The 21802-nt window shown below is 43.9% G+C and overlaps 2 protein-coding genes across 2 annotated transcripts in view; one reads left to right on the forward strand and one right to left on the reverse strand.

The window, feature by feature from the left end:
* Positions 1–21802, reverse strand: part of LIPA (lipase A, lysosomal acid type) — a 105671-nt gene that overhangs the window by 52202 nt on the left and 31667 nt on the right. The window lies entirely within an intron of this gene.
* On the forward strand, positions 19100–20348 carry LOC102984058 (interferon-induced protein with tetratricopeptide repeats 2). Its single transcript, XM_028480952.1, is given in 2 exon segments — positions 19100–19548; positions 19550–20348. Coding segments are annotated over 2 exon segments (1233 nt in total). The 5' UTR covers positions 19100–19114.

Raw genomic sequence — 21802 nt, forward strand, 5'->3', positions numbered from 1 at the left:
ATGTTCATTGCAGCACTATTTACAATAGCCAGGTCATGGAAGCAACCTAAATGCCCATCGCCAGACAAATGGATGAAGAAGATGTGGTACATATATACAGTGCAATATTACTCATCCATAAAAAGTAACGAAATTGGGTCATCTGTAGAGACGTGGATGGATCTAGAGACTGTCATACAGAGTGAAGTAAGTCAGAAAGAGAAAAACAAATATCATATATTAACGCATATATGTGGAACCTAGGAAAATGGTACAGATGAACCAGTGTGCAGGACAGAGATTGAGACAGAGATGTAGAGAACAAACGTATGGACACCAAAGGGGGAAAGTGGTGGGGAGGTGGGGGGTGGAGGTGGTGGTGGGATGAATTGGGAGATTGGGATTGACATGTATACACTAACATGTATAAAATGGATAACTAATAAGAACCTGCTGTATAAAAACATAAAATAAAATATAAAAAAAGAGTGATTGGAGATAGAAATATTTCAAATAGGAGACAAATCAGTGTGTGTACATGTGTATGTGCTTGTGTGTGTGTATGTGTGTGGGCTGATGTGTATGATTAGTGTGTGTGCGTCCAGACAAGAGAAGCAGGATCGTGGCTTAAAAACTTAAGTGGTACTAAGCTGAGTCTGACTCCACCATGCCACTGGGGGCATTCAGGGGTTAATTGTTACTGGCGTGTCGCTGTATGGGGTGGTGCCCTTCTGGGAGCCATTTGCAGAAATGACTAGGAGTGTCTTGGATAGATTTTAAGGTAAGGGAAGAGAAAATGGGAACACAGATTTGGTGTGAGGAACATGACTCAGTGTGAAAGGGAGGGGAGGTTTGGGAGTATTTTTCATTCTAGATCTGCCTTCGCTTTCTGCCCAGCCTAGGCACTTACTTGGTAGGTAAAAGTACATTAAAGCTCCTCTATCACTGCAGTTTCCATACGTGGTGACTCGGGTACATGCAGGGAGTCAGCAAACCTTTGTCTTGGGGAGCAGGTGGCCTGGCCAAGGACGCCAGGCTCAGCTTGGGCTTTGGAGAGAGCAATGGCAGGAGTGTCACCATAGCACGGGAAGCAGGGAGGAGAAGCCCCATGGAGATTCCATGCAGCTCCCAGACATATTTGGGAGTGGGGGGTGGACTAGGGCAGGGCTGGATCCTGCTCTTGTGGGTGGAAATGGAGCCAGAGAAACAGGGTTTTATTTCTCTCTTCTGTTTCCCTCATGGAGATGCCGGTTTTGACTCCAGGCTGGAATGACCTGGGAATCACTGGTGACAGTAGGGGTATGAAACCAGTTACATTTATTGAAAGCCTGTCGTTGCTGGAACTCATTGAAAACAAGCTTATTTTACAAAGCCAATGAAAATAACTTGTAAGACTTGTTATAATTTAGTGAAATTGATCAATAAAAAGAATTTACTTTGCATAGATGTGGATAACAAACGAATGACAAAATCTCCAGGATTAGAACCTATTAAGGCTATCATATCCTATTTGCATCATAAACTTGTGGCCGTATGGCCCTCCTCTCTCCCCTCAGTCTCTCTCAGCCATCTCAGGCCTGTCAGTCAGGAGGTGTCCGGTATCTGGAAGCATCTCAGCATCTCCACTCAGGCCTCCACTCACCCAGCAGCTTCTCCCGGAAGAGCAGCTAGGAATCCTGGGGATCAGGGACTCCCACTGGGTCACCTTTAATTGTGGTGAAGTGTTCTGCTTTTCAATCAAGTACTGTGGTTACCATGGGCAAGGCGCTGTGTTAGGCAGAGTGGGGAAATCTGCAGGGCTCCACACATCGCCTTCACCCTTAGGAGTGTTTGGGGAGAGTGAACACACTGAAATTAGAAAAGGAAGAGAGGGCTTCCCTGGTGGTGCAGTGGTTGAGAGTCCGCCTGCTGATTCAGGGGACATGGGTCCGTGGCCCGGTCCGGGAAGATCCCACATGCCGCAGAGCGGCTGGGCCCGTGAGCCATGGCCGCTGAGCCTGCGCGTCCGGAGCCTGTGCTCCGCGACGGGAGAGGCCACAACAGTGAGAGGCCCGCGTACCGCAAAAGAAAAGGAAGAGAGAAGAAAGCAATAGAAGGACAGTGTCGTGTAGTGTTCATGTCCTGATGTAGTCTCATTTGTTTACTTTTGCTTTTAGTGCTTGTGCTTCTGGTGTCATATCCAAAAACATCATTGTCAAGGCGGATGTCAAGGAGCTTTTTCTGCAGGGACAATTTTAACAGACCCTGGAGGGGTGGAGGGCGCTGTCAGGTTTTCCCACTAGGGGGCGGGCTTGGCCAACTCACTGGCCCCTTGTGAGCTGGGCAGTGGTGGCCTGTCCATCTTCTTTCCCCGCAAAGGTTTCCACAGCCCCTTCAGAAGTGACTGCTTGAAAAATACCATTTTTCTTTTGTAGTTCTTGAAAAGGACTACTCAGAAAATTAAGAAAATACAGAAAACCACAAAGAAAATTTATCCACAGTCTTAGAACACTGGGATTCCACTGGCATTTTAGTGTGGAATGAGTTGACTTTTCCTTTTTAAAGTAGCAGCTGGCATCTCAATTCCTTTTGTGTGTGGGGGGGTTCTATTTCCTTTCTTCATGTTATTATTTTTTTCTTTTTTTGAGAAAAATAAACTGGTTCATTTTCTGGGTTCAGAGTGGGAGGACATCTTGTCCCTGGATACAGGAAGGAGAGAGATGGGGTGTGGGGACCGGGTGTCCTCTGACAAAAGGGATTCAGAACTGGGAGGAAGCTGGATGACCTGGCATTTTTTGGGCAACAAATGCAAAATCGTTTGTTGCACTGTGTGAATGGGTAGTTTAGGGGTGCTGTGCGGAGGTGTTAATTTCACATCTAGGTCAAAACAAACACCATAAACATGGAGTCTGGGAAGAGGGAACTCAGGAGGCCATGAGCACAGAAACCCATGTGAAGCTGCAGAAATCTGGAGCTTTGGACTTCAGGCATTTGGACTTCTACGGTCTGTGGTGGATTGACAGGGGTGAGTCAGCTATACCTGGAAATCTGGGGAAAGGAAAACATCTGGCTGGGTTATTGTGTCATGCTAGAAATATACCACTGGAATCATGCTGTTATTTTATATATATATATATATATATATATGTGTATGTATGTATCAATACACCACTACTCCTTCCAGTGACCACGGGAGACATCAGCTACCAATTCATGGGAGCTGATACTCAAGAAGAAACTTTCTGGGCTTCCCTGGTGGCGCAGTGGTTGAGAGTCCGCCTGCCGATGCAGGGGACGCGGGTTCGTGCCCCGGTCTGGGAGGATCCCACATGCCGCGGAGCGGCTGGGCCCGTGAGCCATGGCCGCTAAGCCTGCGCGTCCGGAGCCTATGCTCCGCAACGGGAGAGGCCACAGCAGTGAGAGGCCCGCGTAACGCAAAAAAAAAACAAAAAAAAAAAAAAAAAAAAGAAGAAGAAACTTTCTGCTCATCTTGGCTTAACCATAATACCCACTCTAGAGAGGACAATCCTCTTATAATGCCTTTGATGGATGATTCAAGGCTTCCCACATTTGCCTCCAACTTTTCTCTCTAGCTCTAAACAATGACATGCCATCAAATGGAATGCTCTCTGGTGCCCAATAAAGCCTTCACTGTTCTTGTATTACTTTGGAAGTCTTTGGAAGTCTCCAGCAGTGCTCCCACCTCAGTAACATTCCAGCATCCTTCAGCGAGCATCCAAGAGCTGCTTCTGCAGCAAAGTCTTCTAACCATTTATGCCTCAGAGAATTTTATGTGATCCCTTCTTCATTTACATCTTCACAGCACTTTGCACCTTTTAGTAAACCCTAGCAAGTGTTCTGCCACCAAGACTTCTTCCATGGTTAATGCGTTTTGTTTCCTGTTTAAGAAACCATGTCGGCCCCAATTTACCTAAGTATCAATCAAATTGCATTTTTGACAGCCAGGAAAGAAGTCTGCTAGGAAAAATATTGTAAAGTGGGGAGCAGAGAGGAGCCTGCTAAGGAGAGGATCAAGCCACAGTTGTCAGGACTTTATTGATCACTTAGTCAAAACATTTAGCCAATGTATAGACGGAGATGGTATGTTTGGGATGTTCAATGAGATATTCCTGTAGGTCATTTGTTGTAATTACAGGAATTTGGGAGTTCCCTGGTGGCCTAGTGGTTAGGAGGTGGCGCTTTCACTGCAGAGGCCCAGGTTCGATCCCTGGTCAGGGAACCATCCTATATGTCATGCAGCACAGCCGAAAAATACCAAAAAAAAATAATACTAAATAAAAATTTTAAAAAATAACAGAAATTTGAAGTAAAAGGAGGTAGAGTGAATAACACTATGTGCCATTTCCTCAAGATGCTCTGTGAATATGAAGAATGTATTGGGCCATAGAGCAAGGACTAACACCCTACAGCTCGTGGACTATAGTACAGTCTGCCAGTTGCTTTCATAAATATGTCTTACTGGAACATGTATTGTCTATGACTGCTTTTGTACTGTAACAGCAGAGTTAAGGAGTTGAGACAGACTGTGTTGCCCACAATGATGAAAATAGTTACTATCTGGCCCTTTAAAAAAGTTAGCAATCTCTGCTAGAGAACATTGTTATAGCTGTGATTCCTATTCCTGGGATCCTTGAGACTCACCAGATGGTAGAAACTGCTGATGGTGTGCCAGGGACCCCTGGACAAAAGTACAGACACCCTCTGGGGTATTTTTTGGTGATTTGAAATGTTTCAATGCTTCCTATGAGACATAATTTAATTAAATAATAACAAGAATGTAAAATAGAGCAAAGGATTGCCTCTGGTCTTGCATTCTGCTGTAAGAATACTTGCACACTTGTTGCTTTGAATTGTCTTTGTTAGAGAAGAGAGAATGGAAACCCAAATGAAAATGAGAAACATATAGGGACGTCGTCATTGTCAGTCATTTGGGGATAATTAGAGAAGGAGACACAAGACCTTGAGGGAAAGGACCATGTCCATGGACATAGGATATGTCTACAGTGCCTGATTCCAGGCAGCCTTTGGTGTGGGTCCTCTTCAAAGGGGGGATGCTCAAGTCTCTGCTCTGCTCAGTCCCCAAAAGCAGCCCACAAGTTAAAAAGAGAGACCTCTGTGTTGGACAGCTAACCAGGGCAGATCATGTCTTCATAGTATCTTAATTAGGAAATTAAGGGATTTTTTTTTTTAAATCATTTTTGACTGATGTCTGTCCCTTAGCATCCTGGATCTTGTATTCATTGACTCAAACAACAATACTGTTTATGCTGCTGAAATCTGGCAAGATGAAGAAAATTTCCCCTGATCCTTGGACCGTGACAAGAGACTATGGGTAAGGATGGGGACTGGGGCTCCCAGCAAGAACTGTCCTTTCTATGTCTGATGGAAGGGAGGTGACTTCCCTGAGGATCGATTTTCTTGGAGTTTTCTTCCTCTCAGAACACACATAGAGATGCAGAATGGTTTCATTTGTTGGTGCTGCTGCTATTATTAGCAGAGGCTTCCGGTGCTATGACTTCTGTCATCATCCCAGAAATCAAGAATGCATTGCTCAACAATGACGTTTCTTTTCCTGTACACACCGCCCCCCCCACCCCCACACACATTTGGTTGACTGAAATGGCAATGTATTTGCTGTGTGATACTGTGTAAGAAGCTAGCTCTTTCAGTTCCTCACCTGAAAATGGGGTTATTGACCACCTACCTCCTGGGGCTGTTGTGAATAGCAAATAAGATGATCCCTGTGAATGGCCCCACTTGATTAATGTAGCTTGTTGTTGCCCATAGTGATAACAGTACTAACAAATAACATTTTCAGATGCTTTCTATGTGCCAGGCAATGTTACAGGCACTTTATATGTATCTCATTTAATCCTCACAAAAGATATAAGAAATCTAAGCTCAGAAAGGCTAAACAACTTGCACAAGGTCACAAAAAGAATGTGCTAATTTCACCTGCCAATTAGTTCTCAGGTCCTGAGTCCTGGTTTTTAAGGTTTCTTTTCTTTTTCTGTGTAAATCAGGTTCCTAGCAGGAAACTGATGTTGAACTCAAGCTGAGTAATTAAAGAAAGTTGAATAAGAAGTGGTTTGGGTTCAGAGATAAGAAGAGGTGACTGTAGTTTTAGTGCCCCTCACTAAATCTGCTCTTTGTTCTCAGTAAACTCACTGTCCTGAAATACTCTGTGTCTGGAAATTCTTTCCCCACCCGCGTTCGGAGCAGGACACTAACCCCACCACCTCCTCTTTGGAACTTTAAAATTTTTTTAAATTTGCTCTTAGGGCAGCATCACCTCTGGCTTTCTTCCCTCCTGGCCAGCCACTCCTCAGCCTCCCCTGCTGCTTTTCATCCTCTGTCCAATCTCTGACTGTCCCTGTGCCCCAAGGCTCCATCCAGGCCAGCCCTCTCCTCTACCTCTACACTCTTTCTATAGGTAATGGCTTTCAGACCCAAGGCTTTCAGAACTACCTACGTGCTCAGGACTTTCAGATTTACCACTCCAGCCTTGACCTTTGAACTCTAGGCTCAAATAGCCAGCTATTGCCTTAACAGTTCCACTTGGATATCCAATAGGCATCTCCATTTGACAATTTCAAAACAGAAACCTTGGTTTCTCCCATAAACCTACTTTTCCTGTTGTCTTCTTCATCTCAGTGTTACCAGAGCCCCTCAAGTTGCTCAAGTCAAAAACTCACTATAGGGCTTCCCTGGTGGCGCAGTGGTTGAGAATCTGCCTGCTAATGCAGGGGACACGGGGTCGAGCCCTGGTCTGGGAGGATCCCACATGCCACGGAGCAACTAGGCCCGTGAGCCACAACTACTGAGCCTGCGCGTCTGGAGCCTGTGCTCCGCAACAAGAGAGGCCGCGATAGTGAGAGGCCCGTGCACCGCAAGGAAGAGTGGCCCCTGCTTGCCACAACTAGAGAAAGCCCTAGCAAAGAAATGAAGACCCAACACAGCAAAAATAAATATAAATAAATTAATAAACTCCTACCCCCAACATCAAAAAAAACTCACAATAATCCTAATTTCTCTCTTTACTTTATACTCCAGATCCAATCATCAGCAAGCCCTGGTGACCTGACATTCAAAATATACCCCAAATAGGTTCACTTTTCTCGGTCTCTTCTGCTATCCACCATCACTCCTTGCCTGGACCCCAGCAACAGCTCCCTAACTGGTCTAGCAGTTTGCATACTTGACTTCCTAAAATCCATTCAGCAGCCAAAATGATCTTGTTGAAATATATATCAAGTCACTCCTCTGCTTAAACTCTCCCCCCACACATACCCCTCCTCCCTTTGGTTTCATACGTCACTAAGAACGACAGCCAGGCTCCTTATCCCATCCCACAGGTCCGCGTGTGATCTGGTCCCTGTCCGCTTCTCTGACTCACCTCACAGGATTCTCTCCCTTGCAGCATCCACATCAGCCTTCTTTTCTTAAACACGCCAAGTTCATTTTTGCCTTAGGGCCTTTGCAGTTGCTCTTCTTTATGCCTAGAAAGGTTTCCCCTAACCCCCAGATCTTTGAACACCTAGTTCTTTCTTGTCATTTAGGTCACAGCTTAAATGTATCTTCCTTACAGAGTCTTTTTCAAACTACTCTCCCTAAAATAACTCCACTCCCCTAGCACCCACCAATACTCTCAATTTTAATTTTACCAGGACAGCAGTAATCATGACAGGATAGTAGCATGCAAGGATATTTTCTTGTATGGTCCCATATTTGTAGTTTATTGCTATCTTCTCCCAATGGAATGTGAGCCGAGAGAAAGGACCTGTGGGTCTTCTTCACTGCCATGTCTCTAATGTCTAAAACGGCACCTGGCCATATTCGCTGTTGAACAAGGGAATAACAGACATATAGATAGACATATAAATTCATTCGTTTGTTCAACAAACATTTGTGGATATGTACATGCATACACACACACTCATTATGTGTATTTCAAATCAAATGTTTGATTAACAAATGAATTATATTTACGTAGCTGCTATCTATAGTTTTAGACTAGTAGTGAAGAGTGTAGGCTTTGAAGCTTATCTATTTTATGTACAGTAGTTTGTATCTGTTAATCCTGTACTCCTAATTTATCCCTCCCCTGCTTTCCCCTTTGGTAACCATAAGTTTGTTTCTTATGTCTGTGAGTCTGTTTCTGTTTTGTATCTAGAGTCATTTGTATTATATTTTAGATTCCACATATAAGTGATATAATATTTGTCATTCTCTGTCTGACTTACTTCACTTAGTATGATAATCTCTAGGTCCATCCATGTTACTGCAAATGGCAATATTTCATTCTTTTTTTATCACAGAGTAACATTCCATTGTGTATGTATATATATACAGTACATTTGATTAAACCAGTCGTCTGCTGATGAACAGTTAGGTTGCTTCCATGTCTTGGCAGCTGTACATAGTGCTGCTATGAACATTGGGGTGCATGTATCTTCTCTAATTAGAGTTTCATCTTTTCTGGATACATGCCTAGGAATGGAATTGCTGGATCATATGGTAGCTCTATTTTTAGTTTTTAAAGGAAACTCCATGCTGTTTTCTACTATTATACATAAAATAGATAAGCAACAAGGACTTGCCATGTAACACAGGGAACTACATTCAGTATCTTGTAATAACCTATTAATGAAAAATAATCTGAAATACATATATAATCTGGAACATATATATATATAACTGAATCACTTTGCTGTACACCTGCAACTAACACAATATTATAAACCAACTATACTTTAATTATAAAAACAAACAAACAAAAGAGTGTAGGCTCTGAAGCTAGACTGCCTGGGTTCAAATTCTGTCTCTACCACTTAATAAACTATATGACCTTGAACAAGTTACTCAATGCCCCATCCGCAAATAACAGCTCCTGCCCTACAGGGTTGTTGTGAGGATTATGTGAATTAATACAAGTAAAGCCCCTAGAACAGTGCCTGGCATGTAATTAGTGCTCAATAGATGTTAGCTCTTATTTTTATTATCATTATCTATCTTATTTCCCAAGGTTCTATTATATTTTACATATGATAGAACACATCATAGCCTGCATTTGTCTTAGCTATAGAGCTTGATCATTTCCTCACACCAATTAACACACTTCTGCATGTTTAATAAACATCCTTGAAATGACACCTGCTATTGGTGAGAAGAGGGCACACTGTGTACCTTTAGGAAGTGAAAGAATTCAAAATCAGTATAAAACGAATTAGATTTGAATGTGACATGAAAACTCAAAGTGTAGGCCATTACAGAGTACTGAGTAGGGTTCCCTGTGCTCTACGGTAGGTCCTTATTAGTTATCTATTTTATATACAGTAGTGTATACGTGTCAGTCCCAATCTTCCAGTTTATCCCTCTCCACCCCCCCTGACCCTCCTGGAATAGTTTCTAGAGAAGGAACTTAGGGCGTTCAAACAGAAGGGAGACTTATTTTCAACTGTATATTTTTTTGAATTTTGAATTTGATGTCCAAAGCAAATATTACATAGTCATCTAACGTAACTAACAAAACATATTCAAAACAAAGCTGATCAGACCAGAACGCTGTGACTACTTCATCAGTGTTCATTCTACAAAGAGTTCCAACTGTGTGCAGGCCACCCAAGTCAATGTTTGAAAATCTCTGCACATAATTAACTAGTTTCCATTTCCAGATCTTTTCCCATGCCTTAATCTCTACCACCACCACCCACCTGCTCACCCCCCACCCCGCCACAAACGTACACAAAATGCCTTCTCTTTTCGCCAACCCGTAATTATATCTACCAAAACCCATTTTAAAAAATTTCATCATCTCCTGGGAAGTTTGCTCTAACCTCTCTCCTGGGAAGTTTCCTCTAACCTACTCTGCTCTTTTCTGCTATCAGTATTAGGGAATTTACTTTTTGTGCAGTAAACTTGTCTTGGGCTCCCAATGGGTATCAAGTAACATGATAAATGAAGGGGTACCAAGATGAAAAGCACACATCTTTAACACTTCACGCTACAATATTGTGCTTCTGTTGATAACACACACATCCTTCAGCTGTCTCATTTCCCAATATTAGCTTCGTCCATTCCATGTGCTTTTCAGTTTTGAAGGGCTTGCCTCTCTGTCATCAGATGTGTGAAAGTTTAATCTTGAAATCAGATTGTAAACTCTAGAAAGGCAGGGACCAGGGTTTCTATTTCATGTGATACTTAACCTTCCCTAACTTTGAGGGGCAATTTTAGCTGGTGTTGCTTGGCCTTGCATGAGTCTGGGGGACGCTGCCTGCAGCACTATAGTTAGTACAAAAGGAGTCTAAAGGCAGATGCAAAGATTGGTTGGAATCCGTGAAGTACCCTAGAAGCTTTGCCAGAGACCTGGGGAGGCAGCTGATGAGACAGGTGGAAATGTTCCTACTGCTAATTTCAAAATATTTTTTTCACGAATTCATATCCATGCAGAGAACACAATCCACACGTTTCCTGACTACTCTTGCTATCCCTTTTACCTTTAGGTGGCCTTTTTCATCTCCCTTTTACTTACCAACGCTGCCATGATAATCTACTTTTCATACTCTTTTTATTCTCAGAACCAAACACTGACAAATATTTGAGGCATTCTTTGAGGGTATTAATGTTTGAATAAATGCTCTCCTTAGGGATGCTATTAACAAAGGTTCTATGTGAGTATAGGAGTCTCTGAGACCAAAAAGGTAAAAACAGAACCCCTAGCCCGGGCAGAAGAGGTGAGAAAAGAGAGTAAATGTCAAAAAAGAACTCCCAGGCCTTCCCTGGGGGCTCAGTGGTTAAGAATCCGCCTGCCAACGCAGGGGACATGGGTTCGAGCCCTGCTCCGGGAAGATGCCGCAGAGCAACTAAGCCCATGTGCCACGACTACTGGGCCTGCGCTCTAGAGCCTGCGAGCCACAACTACTGAAGCCCATGTGCCACAACTACCGAAGCCCGGGCGCCTAGAGCCCGTGCACCACAACGAAGAGCAGCCCCCGCTCGCTGCAACTAGAGAAAGCCTGCGCGCAGCAACAAAGACCCAATGCAGCCAAAAATAAATAAATATAATAAATAAATGTACTAAAAAAAAGAAAAGAAATCCCAGAGGCTGGAGTCCGGGATATGGAGAACAATGGCAAAATTGTTCCCATCAGAGAGCAAAATCAGGGTCTAACTAAGAAACTCCACCATTGCCAGGAGAGAGGATCTTCAAAATGTTTATCTAGCAGAATTTCATCATTGCTATGGGCTTGTGACCTCTGAGATTCCTCCAAGTTCCCTTTTGTCCAACTGAGAGTGTTTATTGCAGTTATCACACCCCACCATTGCATGTGGTACACACGAGTTATCTAGTCTTATCTAGTGTTTTAGTTTTTTTAATCACCAGGCCACAAGGAGTCACACCCAGATCACTGGGGAGGACAGTGAATCACCAGAGATCACTGATCATGAGCTGGGTGCAATGATTGCCCTGATTCCCAAGGGCTGACTTCCTTGGGAAGGTTCCGTGTTTGGGAAGAAGGGTACAGTGTGGGTATTTAGGGCCAGAGTAGCATACTCATGGCCCATCCAAATTAGTGCTCCCACCTCCATAGCATGACGCTGTCACTGGGAAGGGGGCTTTCCAGTTTGGACTACACTTCCCAACCTTCTCTTACATCTAAGTTGTCTATGCGTTGCTTGACCCCACCCCTAGAATTTCTGATTCGCCTGGTCTGGAATGGAGCCTGAGAATTTGCCCTTATAGCAGGTTCCCAGGTGACGCCGGTACCGCTGGGGATTGATGACAATGTGAGAACTAAGGCATCATACCACTTTGTAGCTGATGCAGCCCCTCAAGGTGGCTTTCCTCATTCTTGGGAACAGCAAATAAGGACTCTCTCTTAGTCTAGACTGAGACAGGGGCAGCCCTAGGCCTATATTTTAGGACACAGACACACAAATATTGCTAACAAGCTGAGTAATCAGAACTCTCACTAAGTTTTATTTTCCTCAAAACAGAAATACTGCTAGGAGTGAGTTGATTTTCCTTTCCAGTTTCTATTTTGCAATCACACCATGTACTCTCAAACTAACCCAGCAGCCGGATGAGCTGATGCATTCCTATTGTGAAAGCATCATACACAGGCATTGGCCACACAGATTTCTGAAGAATAAATCAGTACCTCTACGCACTTCAAAACACAGTGGCCATGTGCTTTCTCTGTGCTTCTCCCCAGCCAGGACCTTTATTGACAAGATTTAAACATTTCTATCCAATAGTTTTCTTGAATGCAAATTCCAAAAACCAAAACAAAAGCCACAGTGTTCTAGTTTCCTATTTCAGCATTTCTTGTACATCTAGCCTGCATTTCTATAAATATACCATACGGCTTGTAAATAGAACTAGAACTTGTAACTCTTGAGTGAGACCTACGAGTAAGGGTTACCAACTGGGATAGGCTTAGCTGTGTGGCTTAATAAAAGGGTAGGGAATTGTCACGAAACATAGCTTCTGCTTCCACCCTGCCCTGGGCAGAAAAATCCACGATAAATAACGCTTTCCCCAAAACTGAATAACCTGCATCAGCAACCTCAGTTTTACTGGGAAGGTTGCACCTACACTCTGTGCAATTTCCTGACCTCAGAGACACCTGGTGTGGTTACCTTTTCCCTCTTGAGTCTATGTACACTGTAATCCCTTTATGATTAAGGATATGAATAAGGATAAAGCACATTTCCTCTATCATAACAAACCACTCTGGCTGCAAATTGAGATGTGCAGATGCTAAATACTAAGGTGAACCATGGGGATTCAAAACGTGGAGCTCAGGGAAGCCAAGAATGTGTAGAGATGTTAGGAATTGTTTGGCTTAGGTTAGTGATCATGATGGATCGCGGAATGTCAGCTAAAGCTCTGGAAAAGGCAAACATTAGAAGTTTCCCTTCTGGTCTCTTTGGTTAATGATTTTAGTTACTAATTATAATAAAAACTAATATTTACTTATTATGTTCCAGGCATCATTCTAATGGCATTTCATGTATTAAGCTATTTGATCCTCACAACAAACACCAGAGGGTAGTGGTAGTATCCCCATTTCACAGGAAAAGAAACTAAAGCACAGAGACATTCAGTAATTTCCAGCATATAAATGGAGCCTGGTTTCAAATCTAGATAGACTGACCTCAGAGCCCATGGTTCTAATCATGCATTCATTCATTCAACAACTACTTTTTGAAGGCCTGCCGTGTGCCAGGTATTACTGCAGGAACTAGAGGTTCAGCAGTAAGTGCCAGGTATTACTGCAGGAACTTGAGATTCGGCAGTAAGTGAAACAGACGAAACTCCCCTGCCCTGTGGAAGTTACATAACTGCTCCTTACAGGGCCAGCAGGTCATCCTGGTGATAAGGGTGGACAGAGTGAAGATGGGTTAACATTCCAATAATGAGGCAGAGTGCTTGGTAAATGTATCCTTCCCTGAGTTGGGCTCCCTTGATGGCAGCTGACGTAAGACATCAAAACAATTCACAAAGAAGTTCTGACTTACTGCAGGGGGTAGGGGAGGAGGGTACCCCATGGGCTTGGCTCTTACCCAACACGCAAGATTCATTTCCTCTTAGAGCCCTGCCAATTTCCCTTTCCAGTTTCAATTTCTCTTTTTGGGGTTTTGTTTGTTTGTTTGTTCGTTTGTTTTTGCGTTACGCGGGCCTCTCACTGTTGTGGCCTCTCCCGTTGCGGAGCACAGGCTCCGGGTGCGCAGGCTCAGCGGCCATGGCTCGCGGGCCCAGCCGCTCCGCGGCATGCGGCATCTTCCCGGACCGGGGCACGAACCCGTGTCCCCTGCATCGGAAGGCGGACTCTCAACCACTGTGCCACCAGGGAAGCCCCAATTTCTCTTTCCTAAAGTCTATTTAGGCAAATGAACCTGGTGATGCTTCCCTATATAGGTCCCTAACATTCAGTTGAAGCAGAGGAGGAAGACCTCTGGAGAGCACAGTAGCCTGAACGGCAGCCTTTCAGAACAGCTGAGAAGTGCACGGCAATCATGAGGTAAAGACCTTCTCTTCTCTGATTGTGTTGAAAATGTCTACTCATTTTTGTTGTGGAAAGCGAATCTTAAATAGCCATGCTCCTAAAAGGCAAGATTCTGAATTGTTTTGCTTTAGTGTTTGTTTATAGCCTTACTACTCCTCTATCTCTGTAGGTCGTATATTTGTCTCTAGGATGCTGGCTTGTTTACTCCTAAGTTATTTCTGCCTCACACTGTCAAGCTTCCTACAGGCATCTCTCACGGGGAAGCCGAGAACTGAGGTCAGAGAAGAGCGAAGCAGAAAGGTAGGTGGCAGAGAGAGAGAGAGATGTTAAATTAAGCAGGTGCTTCATTTAAAGATGGATCTGGGGAAATTGCCCCTGTAGACAGTCCTATGTTTCTTATTTAAAAGGAATAAGTGAGGGGCTTTTAATAAGATTCTTATTTAACAAAGGATCTCTTTTTAGCAGATATTGTTACAAGTATACTCAGGGTAGCAATCCCACTTCATGCTAAGGTGGATTTTACTTTAAATGTGCTCATTCATCCCAGAGTTGCATTAGGGCTGGCAAAATAACAGAAATATGTTTCACCCCAAAATTCTACTGATTGGCTAGCGTCCTCCTACCTGAAGTATGAATTGGAGATGGACTGCTTGAAGAAAATAGTCCCCACCTCTAAAATCCCCTCATATCCCAGAAACATCAGATTTCCCTGGGGAGAAAGTGTTAGCTCATTGAGTAGGAAGGGAGCTTGCTATTCTATTTTCTCCAGATTGAGGGTGGGGTAGCCAGACCGGATGCCTAAGCCTCAGTCCTGGGAGCTCCAGAATCCAAGGATACCAGCCCCAGTACTTCCTTGCTAGAGGAAGTATGATATTTTCACTGCTAGTCTGCATGTCTGCCTGATAGGAAAAATAATAATAATTTGAGATACTTCCAGATGTCTGTTTCTATAGTAACTCAGAATCTTTAGAAACCTTGCTCCTATTTCGTAGAAGTTTAGCATGGTCTTCCCTTAGAATCTTTCCCGTAATAATACAGACCTATCAGGCCTTCTTCTCATTTCCTTTGATTCTTTAGCTATAGCGATTGTCATCAGGCATCACTCCTGTGGTCTAAGACAGTAGTTCTCAAGTTCGAGCATGTATAAGATCCACAGAGAGCTTATTAAAGACTGATACTCGAGCTTAAATACTTCCCCCCAAACCCCGAGACTCTGATTTGGTAGGACTGGTTTGGGATCCAAAGATGTGCATTTCCAATAGGCCCCTCCCACCTCAGTGGTGCTGGTACTGCTTTAAGACAATGTGGTGTCAGCACTGGCTCTGTGCCTGGTAGATGGTGTGACTGTGGCTTTCATCCAGACAAGAAGCAAGGGAAGAAATTTGCTGTGTAAATATTTGGAATTTCTAGGGGCATCTGGGGCACAAATCTCACAAGTCTGAGTCCAGGAAGCAAATATCTGGGAGCAGCTTCTGATTTACCAATAGAAATAAAAACTCAAAACCACACAGTGCAATTGGATGCCTTTTGAATGCCTACTCAAAAGAATTTCCCATACGTGTATATATTAAATGTCTCTATCTTGCAAATGCATAATTGACTACATGTTTTGTATCTTAGAGATAATCTCAACTGTACTCACTCTCTCTGTTCCTCGTATACAATGAGAAAGGAGCTAAAGAGCTCATGTGCTAAGGGAATCTTCCTGTAACCTTACTGAGAAGGAAGAGAGACCAGATTGGATATGAACTTTTCAAGGGGGAGACTGCTGTCATTTCAAAGTCAGATACCAAGTGAAGCACTCTCCTGGCCCACATCTGCCATGTTACATCAAGAGGCTCAGACAACCTGGCTCTTTACTAAGACCTGTCTGGGGCTTTGAAAAGACAGAGAGTTTTTCCCTGAACAGAAACTCCTACCCATTTTCCCTCCTGTTTTTTGTTTGTTTGTTTATTCTACTTGGGGTAATTACACCTCCATTTGTTACAAGTAACAGAAATGAGCAGAAACTGATTTAAAGTTCCTAGAACCCATGCACAGGACAATATTGACTCCAGGAGGACTAGAACGGGACACTGGGGAGCTTGGGGGACCTATTCACTGGGTCTCCTCCATGTGCATCTGGGTCACTCCCTCTGCAGCATATAATACAGAATATGGCCACCATCAGATCGCAGCGAGCACAGCACTCTTCTTAACATATAAACACTAGGGAAGACTCCCTCCCTCCCTCCCTCTCAGTTCCATTTCCAGCTTCCACTCGAGTTCGGGTGCCCAGTCCTGGTCTAATCAAATTGAGGGGAGGTATAAAAAGTGAAAGATAGGAGGTAGGAAGAAAATGAGGGACTATAATCTTCCATTTAGAGAAGTATTTCAAGAGTGATCCTTGCCGTATCACAAGACTGCCCAGTTTTCTATTGGTTGTCTATCTCAGAATCCATAATATATAGAATATCAGCCCTGATAAGACAGCTGATTAATATATACCATGAAAAAAAAATTTAAGTTGTTTAAGAATACCACATTTCAGGGACTCTAATACACAGGCAATGTCGAAAAACAATTTGGGGCAATGAATGATTTTTATTTCCAAATTTATTCAAGATAGGGGTTTTATTTACTTGCTGTTTGCCTTGGTTGGTTTTTGCTTATTCGTTTATTTATTTATTTAGTGGACCAACACGAAGGAATGAAAAATCTTTCCAGAAGAGTTGCAAAGGCACCCTCAAGGAAAAAGAACACTTCCCATAAGGAAAATGCTAGCTGCCTTGTGAGCCTCCTTCTCTAGCCGCACTTCTTGCCCCCTTTTATGAAAGTGTAGGGGAGGAAAATTTTTTTCCTGTACCCTTCTTGGTTCTTTGGTTGGTCTAATAATCAAATTAACATGAAACAGATTAGCAGGAGGAAAACAAATTTAATTATGGACATACGGGGGGTCCCATAAGAATATGAGACCTACAGGCAGTCAGGCAATTGAGGCTTATATGCCATTCTGAGCCGAGGAGAAGGGGGTAAGGGTCAGGGACTGCAAAGGGTGGAAGACAATTCACAGGAAGATGGGAAGAGCAAATATTTGGCAAACAAGTGTTTGCCATGCCACCAGACACAATGGGACACAGAGAGGAATTTGATCTCCAGGCTCAGCCCAGGTCTCTCCAGCTTATCACCCCTAGCCCATATTCTTCACAGTTATTGCTCGTGATAATTCCCTTCCTGGACTAGGCCCTCTATCCAAATTCTTTTAGGCAATTAAGGGAGACGTCAGAGTTTTTCTTGAATTGACTGGGTCTTGATTGCTTTCCCCTCAAAACAGTCCACTTGCCCAGGTGGCACATTTGGGGAAGACTTGTTCTGAACTCCTTCAAAAGCACACCATAGGAGGGTAAAAGTTAAATTTCAAAGGAAAATGAAAACAGCAAGTACAAAATTATTAATAGATCAACTCAGTGAGATGTTAAGAACAGAAATTGCCAAAGCAGTAAGACATTGCATTGCTTTTCATTTCTATTCTTCCTTCTTACCGAGCATTTTGCTTTTGTATTTTGAAATTTCAGCTTTATAATTTTCTACTCTTTTATTGTTTTGCCGTCATGATTTTAATCTCCTCATTGTCTGTCTGAACTTCGACTCCGTTTTATCATCTATGTTTTAAATTCCTTAGTTCTCCTTAATTTATCTTTTTTGTCTTTATTACTTCCTATTTTCCTGTCTAAATTATTTGAACTCGTCATAAATCCTTAATTGATTTTGTCTATCCAAACTTTTGGAGCTTTTATCAGATTGGTTTTGTTTGGTCCTTTGGTTATTTTGACAGTCTATATTCTCATTTTTTTCTGAACTTTTCTATTTTAACAATTACTTTATTTTTTTATTTTTCTTTTTGCGGTACGCAGGCCTCTCACTGTCGTGGCCTCTCCCGTTGCGGAGCACAGGCTCCGGACGCGCAGGCTCAGCGGCCATGGCTCACGGGCCCAGCCGCTCCGCGGCATGTGGGATCCTCCCGGACCGGGGCACGAACCCGCGTCCCCTGCATCGGCAGGCGGACTCTCAACCACTGCGCCACCAGGGAAGCCCTAACAATTACTTTAAAACTACATAAGATCAAACCTCCACTGAAATCAGTTCCCATGGATTCGGCTGCCCCCTGCAGAGGCCCTCACAAGCAGAAACCTGAGGGCCAGCATCCCTAGCAAAAACTGCCTGATTCAGGGAAACTGAGCCTCAGGCTCAGAGACCTGCCCACTGCCCTCTCCCTAGTTCTTCCGCTGCCCACAGGCACCCAATTTCTGCTTCCCCGTGTACTTAATTAACACATTTGCCAAAACATAGAATGAAAAAAATAAAAGGAAAGGATATTCTTTAAAAAAAAATTTTTAATTAATTTTTATTGGAGTATGGTTGCTTTACAATGTTGTGTTAGCCTCTACTGCACGACAAAATGAATCAGCCAGACACATACAGATATCCCCTCCCTTTTGGACCTCCCTCCCATTTAGGTTACCAGGGTGCATGAGGTAGAGTTCCCTCCGTGTACTTAATTAACACATTTGCCAAAACGTAGAATGAAAAAAATAAAAGGAAAGGATATTCTTTAAAAAAAATTTTTAAATTAATTTTTATTGGAGTATGGTTGCTTTACAATGTTGTGTTAGCCTCTACTGCACGACAAAATGAATCAGCCAGACACATACAGATATCCCCTCCCTTTTGGACCTCCCTCCCATTTAGGTTACCAGGGTGCATGAGGTAGAGTTCCCTGTGCTATACAGTATGTTCCCATCAGTTGTCTATTTTATACATAGTATCAGTAGTGTATAGGTGTCAGTCCCAGTCTCCCAATAGGATATTCTTTTTTGATTGGGGTTGACCCCCTTTAGGAGAAGGAGAAGGTATTTGCCATGCTCCCCATTTCTTGTCTGGTGAGTCTGTGCTATGTCTCAGAGTGTTCACCTTGCTGTTTTTTCCCCCCACAGTGAGACCACAAAGAACTCCTTGGACAGCAGCCTGCGACAACTAAAATGCCATTTCACCCGGAACTTGGTAGAGGGAGAAAATTCCTTGGATGATTTGAAGACAGAGTGTGTAACGTGATGGAGTTTCAGAGCAGCGAATTCCAAGCCACGATGTGCAACATATCGGCCTACATAAAACACTGCGGAGGCCAGCACGAGGCAGCCCTGGGATGCTTACGACAGGCTGAAGAGTTCATCCAGCGAGAGCACGCTGACCAGGGAGAGAGCAGAAGTCTGGTCACCTGGGGAAACTAAGCGTGGGTCTACTACCACCTGGGAAGATTCTCAGAAGCTCAGGTTCATGTAGACAAGGTGAAACAAGTATGCCAGAAGTTTTCCAGCCCCTACAGAATTGAGAGTCCTGAGATGGATTGTGAGGAAGGGTGGACACGGTTAAGGTGTGGAGGAAACCAAAATGAAAGGGCCAAGGTGTGTTTTGAGAAGGCTCTGGAAAGGAAACCCAAGAACCCAGAATTCTCCTCTGGACTGGCCATCGCGAGCTACCGTCTGGATAACTGGCCACCGTCTCAGAACCCCGTTGACCCTTGAGGCAAGCCATTCAGCTGGATCCGACAACCAGTATGTCAAAGTCGTCCTGGCCCTGAAACTTCAGAAGATTAATAAAGAAGGTGAAGGAGAGAGGTTAGTCAAAGAAGCTTTGGAGAAAGCCCCATTGGCAACAGATGTGCTTCGTGGGGCAGCAAAGCTGTATCGAAGAAAAGGTGACCTGCACCAAGCTATAGAACTCCTGAGAAAGGCTCTAAAATGCATGCCAAACAACACTTACCTGCATTGCCACACTGGGTGCCACTACAGGGCCAAAGTCCTTGAAATACAGAAAATGGGTGGGAAAAGAGAGAAGTTACAGGAACTAACAGAACACGCTCTAGATCCTTTAAAGAGAGCTGATGAGAGCAATGGAAATTTCTTCCATATCTGCTCCTATCTCGCCTGCCTCTCTTCACAAGTCAGTCGGTATGAAGAAGCAGAGTATTACTTTCAAAAAGAATTCAGCAAAGAGCTTCGTCCTGTAGCCAAACAAGTGCTCCATCTGCGATACGGCAACTTTCAGCTGTATCAAATGAAGTGTGAAGACAAGGCCATCCACCATTTTATGACGGGTGTGAAAATAAACCAGGAGTCAAAGGGGAGAGAAAAAATGGAAAACAGGCTGCAAAAATTTGCCAAAATCAAGCTCTCAAAGAACGGAGCAGATCCTAAGGCTTTGCATCTCTTGGTGTTTCTTCAGGAACTGAATGGAGAAATGCAGCCAGCAGAGAAAAACTCTGACAGGGGTTTGGACTCTGGAAACCTCATCCCTTTAGCATCTTTAGCTGAGGAATAAGGAATCAGAATGTGGTACCCATAGGGCTACTGCTGGAAGGGAGCTGAAACCCTTCCACCAAGTTGGTATTCAAAATATTTAACAACTGGTATGGCATAGGCATGGACTTAGACCCTGGCCACAGTACTGGATCAGGGTTAAGGAGAAACTCTGCTGGGCAAGTGTTAACACTTGACTTGCTCAGGGAGTTCTGGGAGGGGGACTAGATTGCGGGCAGGTCCTGGGGCTCAGTAAAGGGGCTATTTCCCGATTGACCTCTCGGGAGCAGCTGGCACTGTGACATTCCCTCTGTGGGGTGATGTCTTGGGTTTGTTTCTATGTTTCTATAAAGCAGTCAGATACCTCACACCTGGAACACTGTGGTCCTTTTTAGCAATGTTTTTCCATCGTTGGAGTCATTTTAGATCCTGTACAGATTGGCCCTGTGATACAGTTCAATGCAGGCTGCCCCAGAATATGCCAGTGGCATATTGATTATTTTGAATTTGTTGCTTGAGAAAACAGCCAGTGCAAGAAGAACACTCTGACCCTCCTCTGAAAGCAGGAAATAAATCTCCCATGTGAAAGGTACCCTCACTGTAGCAGGAGGTAGCGGGACATCCTTGTCGCCGGAGATAGGGAATTGAGGGCTGAGAAGGCTATGTAAACCAGGTCTGCTTAGATTCTCCACTAATTAGTACCCAAGCCCAAGTTTCTTTGCCTTGTCAATTCCTCACAAATTTATTATTTCTTTGTATAAAAGGTATAAAAGCTGCTTGCTTTGGTTACTTCTTAGGCTGTATCCATGAGACCTCCATATGTATGAAATTAACTTAGATTTTCTCCTGTTCATTTGTCTTGTGTCAATTTAATTATTAGCTCAGCCACAGAAACCCCAAAGGGTAAGGGGAAATTTCCCCTCCCCGACACCCTGCATAGACACTAATGTGCTGTGTCCATCCAAAGGCTGGGGGACCAAAGCCTAGAGAGGGCTGGGTGTCCTCTCTCTCTCCCTTCTGCCTTTTTCCCCCTCCTCCTCAGAAAAGCCTCCATCTAGGATTGTCTCTACAAACTCTATACAACATGAGTTCAACCGTCCCATTAACTGAAGGGGGAAGAGAGTTTTTAGAAAGAGAGAGCAGAGAACAGGTCAAATCTAGAAGGAACATATCTAGAAGAAATGGGGTCAGGCAACCACAATACAAGAGTTTCAGGAGGTATGTGGGGAGATTTTGCCTCCTTTCTGCCCCCCCTGTAATCATAACACAGCATGTGAAGGATTAAAAAGTAGATTCTGGGGCTTCCCTGGTGGCGCAGTGGTTGCGCGTCCGCCTGCCGATGCAGGGGAACCGGGTTCGCGCCCCGGTCTGGGAGGATCCCGCATGCCGCGGAGCGGCTGGGCCCGTGAGCCATGGCCGCTGAGCCTGCGCGTCCGGAGCCTGTGCTCCGCAACGGGAGAGGCCACAGCAGAGGGA

This window comes from Physeter macrocephalus, chromosome 20 (genome assembly GCF_002837175.3).
Source record: "Physeter macrocephalus isolate SW-GA chromosome 20, ASM283717v5, whole genome shotgun sequence".
In the NCBI taxonomy this organism is placed as follows: Eukaryota; Metazoa; Chordata; class Mammalia; order Artiodactyla; family Physeteridae; genus Physeter; species Physeter macrocephalus.